This window comes from Canis lupus, chromosome 11 (genome assembly GCF_011100685.1).
Source record: "Canis lupus familiaris isolate Mischka breed German Shepherd chromosome 11, alternate assembly UU_Cfam_GSD_1.0, whole genome shotgun sequence".
Taxonomy (NCBI): Eukaryota; Metazoa; Chordata; class Mammalia; order Carnivora; family Canidae; genus Canis; species Canis lupus.
In genome coordinates, this window is record NC_049232.1 from 61,211,024 (window position 1) to 61,223,787 (window position 12,764).

General features: G+C 47.3%; 1 protein-coding gene across 5 annotated transcripts in view; it reads right to left on the minus strand.

Annotated features, from left to right (window-relative positions):
• Positions 1 to 12,764, minus strand: part of ABCA1 (ATP binding cassette subfamily A member 1) — a 128,319-nt gene that overhangs the window by 85,289 nt on the left and 30,266 nt on the right. For all 5 annotated transcript variants that reach the window (XM_038553000.1, XM_038553002.1, XM_038552999.1 and 2 more), the window contains exons 4-5: positions 9,404 to 9,545; positions 7,997 to 8,115 (exon numbers count right to left, since the gene is read on the minus strand). In XM_038553000.1, the coding sequence (XP_038408928.1) occupies positions 7,997 to 8,115; positions 9,404 to 9,545 (261 nt within the window). The remainder of the gene's footprint in view (positions 1 to 7,996; positions 8,116 to 9,403; positions 9,546 to 12,764) is intronic.

Sequence of the window (12,764 nt, forward strand, 5' to 3'; positions counted from 1 at the left end):
TGTTGACACATGTATCATCAGATCTCCCAAAAAGATGACTCATAGGGGACCCACAAGGACAGAAGACAAAGTTTGGGGCTGCAGCCTCAACTTCGGTGGCTGTGCAAATGGAATGAAGGGGTTCAGGCAGGGAAGGAGGAATGGCTATGAGTCACAGGATGTTCTCTCTAGATGGGCCTTGGGGAACGTTCCACCCATGTCTGTTCCCCCTTGAAGCCGGGAAGTGGAGGAAGTCTGCTATTTCTCTCAGAAGCCCTCTTGTCTCCTTGCTGATGCCAGCCATCCGTGTCCTGTATCCTGTGACCTTGGGGAAGTTTCTGGCTACCCCGGGCTGCTCTCTTTAGAGGACATAGTAACAGCAGAGTATGAAAGACTGAAGTTGTAGTTCTTTTTCTCCCTTTGCCAACTATGATGCTTTAGGCAAGTTACTTAGCCTCTCTGAGCTTCAGCTCTTTTCTTGAGCAAAGAAACAAAAAAATCCCTATCTTGCATGATATGCAGTGACCTGAAGTACAAGCCTGGTGTCTCTTATGTGCCCAGCACTGCACTAGATGCTTTACCCATATCAGCTCATTGGTGTCTCCATTTTGAGGAAACTGAGACAGAGATGTTATGGAATTATCTAAGGTCACATAGCTGATAAGCAGAAAAGCCAGAATGTGAACCAAGGCAGTCTGGCTGCCAAATGTTTTCTTGGTACTAAATTGTACTGCGTGGTGGATGTTTGCAAGATAACAGTTTTATATCCTCTTCCCTCAACTCCCTTTCAACAGCCAACTACCTTGCCATGTCACCAAAGGCTGCCTGCCCTACCCTCGGGGGGATCGTGTCTGCTGGACTCTCAAAGATCAAAGCAGAATCAAAGGTCCACAGAGTTTGCAGTATTACCAGTAAATCCAACAGTCAGAAAGTTATGACCCTCTTCCCTAAGTAAAATCCAGCGTAACCCTCAGGACTTATTTCACGAAAGTCTTACAGAGCCACATCAGAAAGGACAAACAAAGCAGATTTGTACCATGAATATATAGAAAATGGCAGCTATGCCACTGACCTAACAAAATCTAGCTGAAGGGACAGACAAGCTCAAGACCCAAGTCAGGATGTGGGGAGGCATGCAGGGTGGCCCTGGATCTCCCATCTCCCCCCTTCCAATTTCCAACCCTTGATCCCAATGATGTGGCATGTCTTCCAAAGTGATATCTCCAGCCCAGTAACAAAATGCCCAAAGGATCTTCCTTGTTCTTTCCTTAAAAAGCTCTCGTAAGCTTCAGAGGACTCTCTACACCCCGGACAGAAGGCATTTCAGAAGCCCCCAGGTTGGGCACTGTAGGAGGCCAGTTGTAACCCTAGTCCTCACTGGCAGGTACTGACATAGGTACTCCAGGCCAGAGCAAAGAGCCATGCAGGCCGTGCGCTATCCAACTTCAGGGAGCATCATTCTCAGGGGGAGCGCTGTGCACGTGGACTGTGGTGTACATGGCATCCTCAGAAATGCGTCCCTTGCCAGCCCTACAGAGAGTGTGAAAGCCATCCCTCAACTGTCCCACCTACCTAGCCTGTCCTGATTCAGCAGATCCAGAGAATGATCTTCTGATGTCCCACAGAACACCTACTCAGCTTCTCTTAAAAAGCAGTAGGGTGGCTGTACTCTGGGGGACAGGGTCTGACACCTGGAGACCTAAGATCTTGGCAGAGGATGGAAGTTGCTGAGTCCCTTACACAGGGAGGGGGCACTGGGGATCTGGCATCCAGCCACATCACAGAACCCACATGTAATCCTATCCAGTCGGGTCAGAGCTGATAGAGAACTTCCACAGCACCTCCTCAAGCATCAGAGTTGTTCTGGAGCAACAGTGAGGCTGAGGGAGCAGCCGTGGGATACAGTGGTGGGCAAGAGCCTAACTAACCACGAAAATGAGGGACAGTGGGGGAGCTGGGAACTACTTACAGCGGATGTGAGGGTGGCCAGCCCAGGACAGCAAGAAGCCTCAGCCCCAGGATGTGCATTTCCCAACTTCCAGCCAAGGAGGAAGCGCTGACCCCTATACACGTGTAAACTCGTGAGGAGCCTGGGCCCACCATGCCAGTTAGAGATGAAGAAGAGTCTGGGGCATCAGGGTAGAGCGGGTGTATGAGCAGAAACGTTCAGCAGGGGGCCCACCAAAGAGCCTGGTGGGATACCGCTACGCAATGCATTTAAATAGCTGAAAAGGAAATGAGTAGAAAAGACAGAGTAGAAAGCAAAAGGACATCTTCTCCAGCCGAGTCCTGATCTGAGCAACACCAGCCCCACTGGGGAGGCCTTGGCTCTGGCCAGTCTGCTAGTCACCCCATCCGAACATGCCAGATTCACCAGAGACGGGCCGGTGGGCTGGTGTGGTGACAGAGCCTGAGGGGAAGGGCCGAGAAGGAGGCTAAGGAAGATGGCAGTTCTTCCTGTCTCTGCAGGGCCTCTGGCAAGAGCAGATGCAGGTTTGTGAGGCCTGAGGCGGACACAGCTTGGGAGGCTCTCTTTATGAAAGAGTATTTTTTAAAAATCCTACATTGACACTTTTTGATAGCTAAGATCTCAACCAGGGATTTCAGAGGAGCCTGGGAAAGTGAAACTTCTTTAGCTGCTCAGTAAATCTACTTCTGGTGTTCAGGTTCGTGGCAGCACTTCCTATAAAGTTCTGGAAGGTAAACCTTGTGGAAGAAAGCAAGCCAGGGCTGTCTTAAGAACTTTTGTCATTATTTAGCCTGGTTGACTTGGGTTCACATGAGCGAATCAACTAGAAAATTATATGTGCCAGGGTTTTATAGCTTTCCAAGTACTTTGTTGTTGTTGTTGTTGCTGTTAAAGATTTTATTTATTTGAGAGAGAGGGTGAGAGAGTGCACAAGTGCATGCAAGAGAGAGAGCACAAGTGGTGGAGAGGGAGAAGCAGGGAGTCCGATGCGGGGCTCAATCCCAAGACCCTGAGCTGAAGGCAGAAGCTCAACAGACTGACCCACCCAGGTGCCCTCTTCCAGCACTTTCACCTGACCCTTAAAACACTCTGTAAAGGAGAAAGGGGTGGTATTTTCTCTCCACAAAGGTATTTTATGCCACCAAGATCCCCCAATTGCTTACCAAGTGCCTGCTACTATGCTAATGCTTGAGGTAGAACCATGAACGAGACCCCGTCCTGCCTTCAAGAACCACAGTCTAGGGCATAGCCCACATCAATGCTTAGTCCCAGATGATCCCCCCCATCCAAGTACTGACCAAGGTTCCGAGATGAAACATTTTCAGGTTGTTTTGCCAAAGTCCCAATTTCAAGACAAGGATAGTCGAGGCCCAAAGAGATCGAACAAATTGGTTAAAAACCAGTCAGCCAGGAACAGAAGGGGAGATGAGCCAACTCAGACTTATTGTGTGTCGACTATGTGCCATGCTCCCGGGATGTCATCTGATCTAATGCTCAATGACCCTTGGGGCAGCTAATCTCTAGTTTCTAGGTAAACTGAGGGTCAGAGATAATCTAAACATGCCCATGGTTCACAGATGATGAGAGGTCAAGCCTGAATTTGTTCCCAAAATAAATTTTAACACAAAGCCCCAAATTCTTTCTCTTATATCAGCATTTTCCAATTTTCTATCATTTACAAACCGCTCTCACAAGTTCCACCACATGCACATAAAACAGTATACTCTTGAACTTCTTGTTTAACATCCTCCTAAGCAACAACGCCCATGAAGGTGCAATTTGATATGAGTTAAAACTAAAAGCTGTCATCTGTATACTGCTTGAAATAACAATCTCAGATACTACATCAAACTCAGTCAGAGACTCACTCATCCTTGCCAGTCTGCATCTCAGAAACAGAATCTAAACCTGTCACTTCTTCTATGGTTCCTGAGAATTCGTCCAATTTTTACATTTCCACTGTTGCAGTCATGATAGGAACTTAGGAAGAATGAACGCTCCTCACATGGACTCCCAAACTTTAACTTAACCACTGCTCATCCTGTATAGGTAAAGGTTTAAGAAGAAAATAATTAAATGTCCCCAAAAGTTTCAGTGATGAGAAAACAGGGTAATGCTCCTCTGTAAGGCTTCCTACATGGGTTTCTCATTAGGATAGTTTCAAGAATAATTAGACTTATCTGTGATTTAGTTCTTAAAACTAGAGATCTTCTCAATTGAAAGATTACTTAGGACAGCCTAAGATAGCACTATAGAAAGAGAATTTCATGGAGCAGCAGACATTTAGCTGTATTCCATTCCTAGAACAACCTATGGTGGCTGTGCAAATTTGGAAAAGTCATTCCCCCTTCTGGATCAGATTATTTCCTAAAGTAGAAGTTACATATGAACAGGGGCCTTTTGTGGTGTACAGCTCTGTGTCCCAGCACCTAGAATAATAAGTATTGGCTAATGACTAAATTAGTCAACCCCTTCATCTATAAGTGAACAAAAAGACCTCTAAGGTCTCATCCAATAAGTAGAAATAAAACGATGCTCAGGCCCCGGAAACCATGGGATTAGAAGATAGTACCTGAGTAGAGATCCCCACATCCACAAATTATTCTGTGGACAGTCCAGTGAATCTAGCAGATTCGAGCTGAAGGAAATCACAAATCCTCCAAGTAGATCACAGGGCAGGGGCCCAGCACTGATGACATCATAGGCTGGTGAATCTGTAAGAGTCTGAGTGGTAGTGTCCAAAGGCATGATTAGTCTCCAGTGGACTGATCCAAACCTCAAGCCTTGGTTCGCAATAATTAATGACTTGGATGAGAACAAAGAGAGCTATTTATCAAATTCCTTCATGACAGGAAACAATAAACAGCAGCAAATATACACATGGCAAAATCAGAATCGAAAATGGTTTGGGTAGGACAGAAATGACACAGGGAATTTAAAAATGTAAAACAGAAAGGAAACAGATTGTTTTCCCTTTGGGTTTAAATGGCCAACAGCATGGTTAAGAAATGGAGAACAAGTAACTTGCAATACTGTGCATTTAAAAGACTGTAATGTTGGTTGACTGCAGACAGAATAGGCGTCAACAGTGTGACGTGGATGCCAAAAAGTCTAATGCAATCTCATATTGCATTAACAGAAATATGGTGCTCAGAACGGGGCAAGCAAAAAAAATCCCTTTCTAATCTGTGCTGGAATACTGTTGTAATTTCTGATAAACTACAAAGAAGACATAAACACAGTAAAACACAACCAGAGGAGGGGCAGAAACCAGGGAGGAAAAAACATTCCGGAAGAGGAATGGAGGATGTTTAGCCTAGAAAAAAATCAAAGACTTCATGAAGAAAAGGGAAAAAAACACAAGAGCTGTCTTTAAATATTTCAAGGGAAATTGAATTAGCCTCATGGTATAGCAGGGTAGTGAATATTTTGTGATCAGAGCTATTAATATCCAAAATGAGCTGCCATGTGAGAGGTTAAGTCCCACTGCAGGAAGTGGGTGTGTCGTAGAGAAGGTTGATGAGGGCAAGACTCCAGGCCACAGATGCTTCCAATTCTGACAGTGACCATGTAGGAGGGCTAAGCCCATCATCATACTGTGAGTAGGGCTGTCAGTGCAGATAAACACAGGTCTCCAGGTCGAGATCTACACTGACAGAACCCAGCCTTGGATTCTCTCTGAAATCTAGAGTGCTATTCAAATTTGGCAAAAAGCTACTGATTTCACCAAAGAAGAAGCAACATTTCTGTGCATTTCCCTCCAGTCCAAGGCCTGGCTCAGTGATGCAAGCCAGGCAAAGAAAGGTAGGAGCTATTTAGGAAGTAGCTGCAGGGCAGGGAAGGGAATGGGCTGGGTGTGTTGATATGATACCATCAAATTCACAAGAGATCCTCTCTTCAGAGATTCCCAGAGAAAGTTTTTTGGACACACGTTTGTCTTCTCTTCTCCACCCTAGCTCATGTCTCCGGTTGCTCAAAGAAGAAAACTTGTTTCTGAGTCCAACGAAGCCCCCACTAGGATCTGAAACTCTAACAACTTAGCCCCATCAGTTAGTCTGTGTCTCTAGCCATGAAGAGGCAGAGGAGCAAGGCCAGGCGCTCAGATACGCCTCACTGACATCTAAGAAGAAGAGTGGCTCCCATTTATTGAACATCTGTTATGTGACAGACACTGTGTCAGGTTTGACATTTTACGTTGCAAGTTACCTATTATTTTATAGATGAAGAAATGAAGGCTCAGAGGAGTCAAATGGTTTGGCCAAGGGACGCCTAGGTAGCTCAGTGGTTGAGCATCTGCCTTTGGCTCAGGGCATGATCCCGGGGTCCAGAGATTGAGTCCCACATGAGGCTCCTCACAGGGAACCTGCTTCTCCTTCTGCCTATGTCTCTGCCTCATTCTCTCTCTCATGAGTAAATAAATCTCAAAAAAAAAAAAAAAAAAAAGGTTTGGCCAAGACATCACCACTGCAATTCAAAATAATCGCAGCTCATATTCACTAAGTGCTTCCTACGTGCCCGGTGCTGTTTTTAAGCAATTATTTAATGCATTATCTCATTTATTCCTCACAACAATCCTGAGATAGGTTCTCCTACTGTCCTCTTCTACAGATGAGAAGAGTAGCCTAAAAGGGCCTAGATGACTTAGTCACAAGGTCACAAAGCTACAAAGTAATATACCCTGGCACTCTTTCCTACGGGCCACACTGTCCCTCAGTAGTAGGAGAGGTAACCCCAGCTCTGCCGCTGGTCTGCCAGGCAGGGGTCCTCCAGGAGATCAGAAAGGACAGAGACTTTGATTGGTGTCTAACCCTGGGTCCTATGCTGGGACAGAGACATGGTGCAAGGTTAGGGGCCTACTGGACGAGCAAAGAGCACCCAGATGGCCAAGCCGCGCAGCCCAGAGTGGTCCAGCCAGGAGCTCCTCGCAGCTGACCCAGGAGGCCAAGCACAGCCACACCTTTCTCCGAGGTGAAGGACACGACTCCCTGCCACCCACACACAACCCCCCTGTGCTATCAGGTCCCACACTGCTCACGGCCTCTTCTCTTGCCCAGGGAAAGCACAGTTCTGTCTTCCCAAGAAAATGCTCCAAGCCTGGTTGAAACTCTAGCACTTTACACACTTTCTTTTTTTTGCCAAGTGGATCACAAACTGGGAGGTTTTTCAGCAGAGGCTGACCCTCCCTATCCCTCCTGAAACACCAAACTGAGTAAAAAGTACTTTCCTGGATGGACCAGTGGCAACGGCTGGCCCATGATGGGGAGTAATTTATGACTGACATTGCTTAGAACCACGGGCACATGGTGATGACAGAAAGCAGACCAACTCTTCGTCGGCTTCACTACTGCTTTTAAATTCTCTACCACGCACGCCGTGACCGCCTGCACCCAGGGGACTGCTCCCACCGCCCCCCATCCCCTGGGTAGGCCACCGCCTGGCAGGCTGCTCCACGACTCCTGCAGCCACTGCCCCGGGGCAATAAACCATCTGTTCCTCCAACCCTTCCTCAGTGGCGGGCAGGAAGCAACCTGCGCACCTATCGGATCAGAGATGAAGACTTCACTTCTAGAAGATGAGACTTCCAGTGCCCATCAGACAAAAAAAATCAAATGACGAGGTGGAAGATGAGCTGCATTTCCCTTCTAGAAATAAGGGCTTCACTTTCACGTATCCATATCAAGCTGCAACTTTAATTGCTCTTATGTGTACTTCACTACCCCCTGTCTATAAAACTGCCCATTCACTGCAACCAACTGGGCAACTCCAAAAAAAATGAAGTTGGCAGCAACTTTCGTCCTCATGGCAGGCCTGTGCCATTCCTGTCTGATGATTTTTCTCCCGTCTGCCCAAGGAGGCTGGCACATGCATTGTCTTCCTAGTTTCTTCTCAAATGCCTCCTGCAGGGAGGCCGTACAGCCCAGCCACCGGGGAAGAAAGCTCCCCAGGGAAGAGCTAACGGCGCAAGTGCCAGGCCACCCGGGCTGCCGTCTCACCCCCGTGTAGGTCAGCTTCCAATTATGAGCCCGTACACAGAAGGCTTGTGCTTACTTGAACTGAAACTCTCAACCTGCTGTAACGTCATCAGAACCTCGTGTATGTCCTTCATGCTGGTGTCTTTCTGGCTATATAAAAGGAGCCGCTGAGCATCTGAGAACAGGCGAGACACACTGCAGGGGGTGCAAGAAAAGAAGAAAAGCCCTGGTTAGACCAGCTGCCTCTCTAGCTTGAAGAAAGTACCTGCCAGGAAAACATGTCCCAGCCTGGCTAGCCAGGTCTTCTTCCATGGGCCAGCGCTGGGCACTCCTACTGCTCCCCACGCCCAGCTTCACTAATACCTGACGTTCCTGCCCTCCCACCCACCATCCCTGCCCCAAATGCTCTTCCCAGGTGTCCACACAACCAAATCTTATGATCCTTCAAGGCCCAGCAGCTCCCCCATCACACACACACACACACACATATCCAGAGCCAGCTTATCCATGAGACACAGTAGGCACAGTGCCCAGGGCCCAGGATGCTCTTGGGGATCCCCCCAAATTTTTAATGTCTTTTAAAATCAGAATTAAAAATGAAATTCAGAATGAATATATATGATTAAAAAAATCCAACCTGGATTATATCCATCTTGGTACCAACACAGTTATAAAATAAAATTCTTAATATTTTTGTGTTCAAGAAGGGGGTCCCTGAAAGCGACATAGCCTAAGGTCTGTGAATATTAAAACGTGGCCCTGTCTGGCCTGGCTGCAGCTTCCTCGGAACTGTCCTGATACCTCCCCCACAGTCCTCTGTCCACTCTAACTCATGCCAGGGTTCTGTGTGTTCCAAGAATCTTCCATGGCTCGTGCAGCAAACACTTATTAAGTCCATCTTTACGTCCAGTGTTGAAGCCAGGAGCCACGAATACAAAAGCATAGGAAGCAAGCTCCTGGCCCTCAGGGAACTCACACCTGGGGAAGAGGAACACCTGCAGGCGTTGGGACACTGCGGCATGACAGGGCAGTGACAGAGTAAGAGCCAATCTGGAATAAAGTAACAGGCTCTCCCAGCCTTGGCCGTGGGCCCCTCCTGTGCACATCTGTGTACCACCTCCCCCAGCTGTTGACCAGCCACTTCAGATGCCCAGGAAATGTGGCTACGTGAGTAGGCTAATTACCGGACAGAGCTGCAGTGTCGTGTCTCCCCCTTCCCTCGTTACCGACCAGTTTAGGGAAGAATGCCCCCAACCACACAACTCTTATTGTCATAAAAGCTACTCATCGTTACCCCTAAAATGCGCCAAAGGAAGATCCCACAGTCTTAAATCCTGGCGGCCACTCTCCCTGCCCTCATTCTTCAAATCTTTACAAAAGCAACTTCACTCAAATTCAACCACTCAAAATCCTCCAGAGGTTGAGAAGGGAAGGAAACGTATTAACTGACAAGTTTGGAGAGAAAACCTGATACGGTACTTACATGGATTTGTTAAAGTTTCCAACCACCCCAGGGGCCTCACCAGGAGTCGGATAGCGGAAGCAGGGGTTATTGGCATTACAGATAATCCCCTGAATCCAAGGAAGCGTTCCTGCAGAGGGCATGGCTTTGTTTGGAAAGTGGCCTATGAAATTGAGAAGAAAAACACAAAAAGAAACATTAGTTCTTTGAAGCGGTCTCATGGAACCTTCATCTCTTTTGGTTCCACCCATACACTGCTCCATCCCAAATCTGTCCCCTTCCTCACATCCCAGAGAGACTGGCCACCTCTGAGCTGACCCCAGCCTGAGTTGGAAACCTGGCATCAGATAGTAGTTCTTAATCTACTTGCATCATCTGGAGAATGGGCTCCATGACCTCAGCCTTGGGGAAATGATGAGAGGGGCAGAGCTGGCCATGCAGGGAAGGGCCTGGCATGCAGAAAGTTCCCAACTACCCATACTTCACCTTCCACCACCTGCCTCACCTGCCTGAGACATGGAGGAGCCCTGAGAATGACCTGATCCAATTCCTTCATGCTCTAAGGAAACCACAGCAAGATGAAGTGGCAGGTGAAGAGTGCTCAGGGAGTCAGTGGGCAGGACTGGGAGTGGACCCCACATTTCTGTGATCCCAGTCCATGCTCCTTCCCTTAGACCTTAGGCTTCCCCTGTACTCCAGCCGTCCTCAGTCCCCTCTGACGGTCCTCCATTGGCCAAACATATTAGTTTCTCCTCCTCTGCCACTCACAGGCTCTTCAAGGACACCTGATAAACATGCTAACTTGGGGTCAGATGTCATCTGTGAAGCTACATTTGTTGTCAGTGCTGTTATGTTCTTCATCAAAACAATGGGCCCCACCCAGCCCATTGGTCACCTCCTCACTCTCCTTTCCCCTCATTATGCAAGAGCATCTTACAAACAGCATGTTTGGCAGTACTTGGGTGGGTCCTAGGTGTCAAAGGTACATTTGGGTTTGTGGTAGTTGCCACAGGTGCCACTTAGGAGGATCAAGATAAATGTGCCCTGGAACCAAGCGCTCTATAACCTAAGGACCAAGCATGTGTGAATTCCTTTGGACATAAAGGCCATGGCTCCAGCTTTCATCATATTCTCAGGGTTACCTATGACCCTAAAAGAGTTAACAACCATCAAAAAAAAAAAAAAAAAAAGGCTCTAAGTGACGAAGAGCTGTGTTGCTGTAGGGGTCTGAGGGGGGTCAGACCTATGGGATTCATATCCAGTGCCTGCAACTTGCTAAGTAGCAACTTTGGCCAAGTTACTCAGTTTCCCCATCTGTAAAGTGGTGATAAAAATACAATCTACTTCACAGAGCTGCAGTGAGTATGGCATGAGTTCTTACAGCAAAGCATGTAACAGAGTGCCAGCACAGGGCAAAGGCTCAGTGAGGGAGCCCGCCAGGATTGTTGCGGCACTCTGGTTGGGAGTACTCACTCTGCTACTGTCCCACTGGGACCACTCCTTCCACCTCACAGTGACCACCTTCCTCCAAAGCAGGAATCCTGTTTTATTTATCTTACTCTTTTCGTGCAGATGGGCTAACAGAGTCTCCCCCAGAAGATAAGCTAGAGCCAGCTACCCTTTGCATTTCCAACATTGGGGTCGTTTTTTCTTTTTCTTCTATCATAGTCCAACCGGAGAGGCCACATCCAAAGCAAGGATGTAACAGGATCTGATCCCTGTGGCCATCCTCTGCAGGGACTCTGGCCTGTTGAACATTTACTCAGTCAACCTCCTTATCTCCCTGTTAATAGTTCAAGGAAAACCAAACAAGGTCCCTTGCCTAGGTCAGCTGCTCCTCATACAGGGAAAAGTTTATGTAATCCAACCAAATACTCGAAGAATCAAGGGATTCTCTTTAACCTCCTGAAGATACTGACACCAAAGATAGGGTGGTGTTGGTCCAGGCAGCACAGGGCAATGGAGGTGAAGTTATTGTGGGCTGATCTTTGGGGAGTACAACAAAGACCCTTCCCTATAGGTTGGGTCCCACCAGATTTGCAAAAAAAACAAAAAACAAAAAACAAAAAAAAAAGCAGTATGGGACTTGGCAGGATGACAATCAGATAGCATAATGGACTCCCAGGGCCCAGGGAAGTGATTAGGAACTTCATGGCTCTTGATCAAACTAGGGAAGATTTCTGGAGAAGAAATTATACATCAATCCTTCATTCCCAAACACCAGACACCTCTGCAAGCCTCACCTTAGCTCTCTGCCCTTCTAGCTAGGTCCCTGGAAGGGGGTGAGAATAGGAGGTAAGGATGCAAGAAGTGCACAGCTGAGGGGCAAAAATCTCATCTGCCTTCTCTAAGTATAAGAATTTGATGTTTCTGAGAATCTATCATCTAGATCGCGAGGGATCTGGGTTAAAATTCAACTTGCCCAAGATCACGACCTCAGCAAGTAGTGTAGCAAGGATCCAAACAAACCCCCATTTGTCTGATGCCAATGTCTGCACTATTTCCACTACACCATCTTGCCTGCTTGCAATCATTCCTGAGAGCACGGCCTAGCGGATAAAAAGGCTGAGTCTTCCCTAACACGGGTACTTCAGTGAAGCTTAGGGTAATGCTAAAGTACAATCAAATGTGCATTTGTTCATTAATCTCTAGCGCACCCAAAGAGAAAGCAGAATTACCTCCCAGGCCTACAAATTGAGTGTGTATTTCATTTTATGCTCTTTTCCTTTCTGGGGAAATCAGAAAAATCACATCTGGCAGGATGTTCTTGAGGTTTTGTGAATTTCAGAGGCCTTTTTTTTTTAACTTGAATATGTATAATATGCACTGGCAAATTAGCGGGTAAATAACTGCCCCTATGTGTTTTGAGAGAGATGGGACCGGACTAGGAACACTATTAAAAGGTGACCCTAACCCCCCTCTTCCCTGAAAAACCATACCATGCAAAAAAGCCTGTGCCGCTGGCAGGGTGTGAGTGGAGCTGGCTACTGGTCGGAAAAGTCACTGAAGCAATGGAACAGAGATCCCAATTACACCTCTCATGTTAGGGACCCCGGGTGGCTCAGTGGTTGAGCATCTGCCTTTGGCTCAGGGCGTGATCCTAGGGTTCTGGGATTGCATCCTGTATTGGGATCCCTCTCTGTGGGGATCCTGCCTCTCCCTCTGCCTATGTCTCTGCCTCGCTCTCTGTGTCTCTCATGAGTAAATAAAATCTTAAAAATTAATCAATTAAAAAATTTTTTAAATAAAAATAAACCTCCCACATAAACGTTGACCCTTTGCACTGGGACATTTCTGCAGACAGTCCATCTAGTGAGTCTAGCCAGAAGACAAAGACGGTGATTACAGAATAATACTCGGGACAACCACAGGGGGTAGGTGC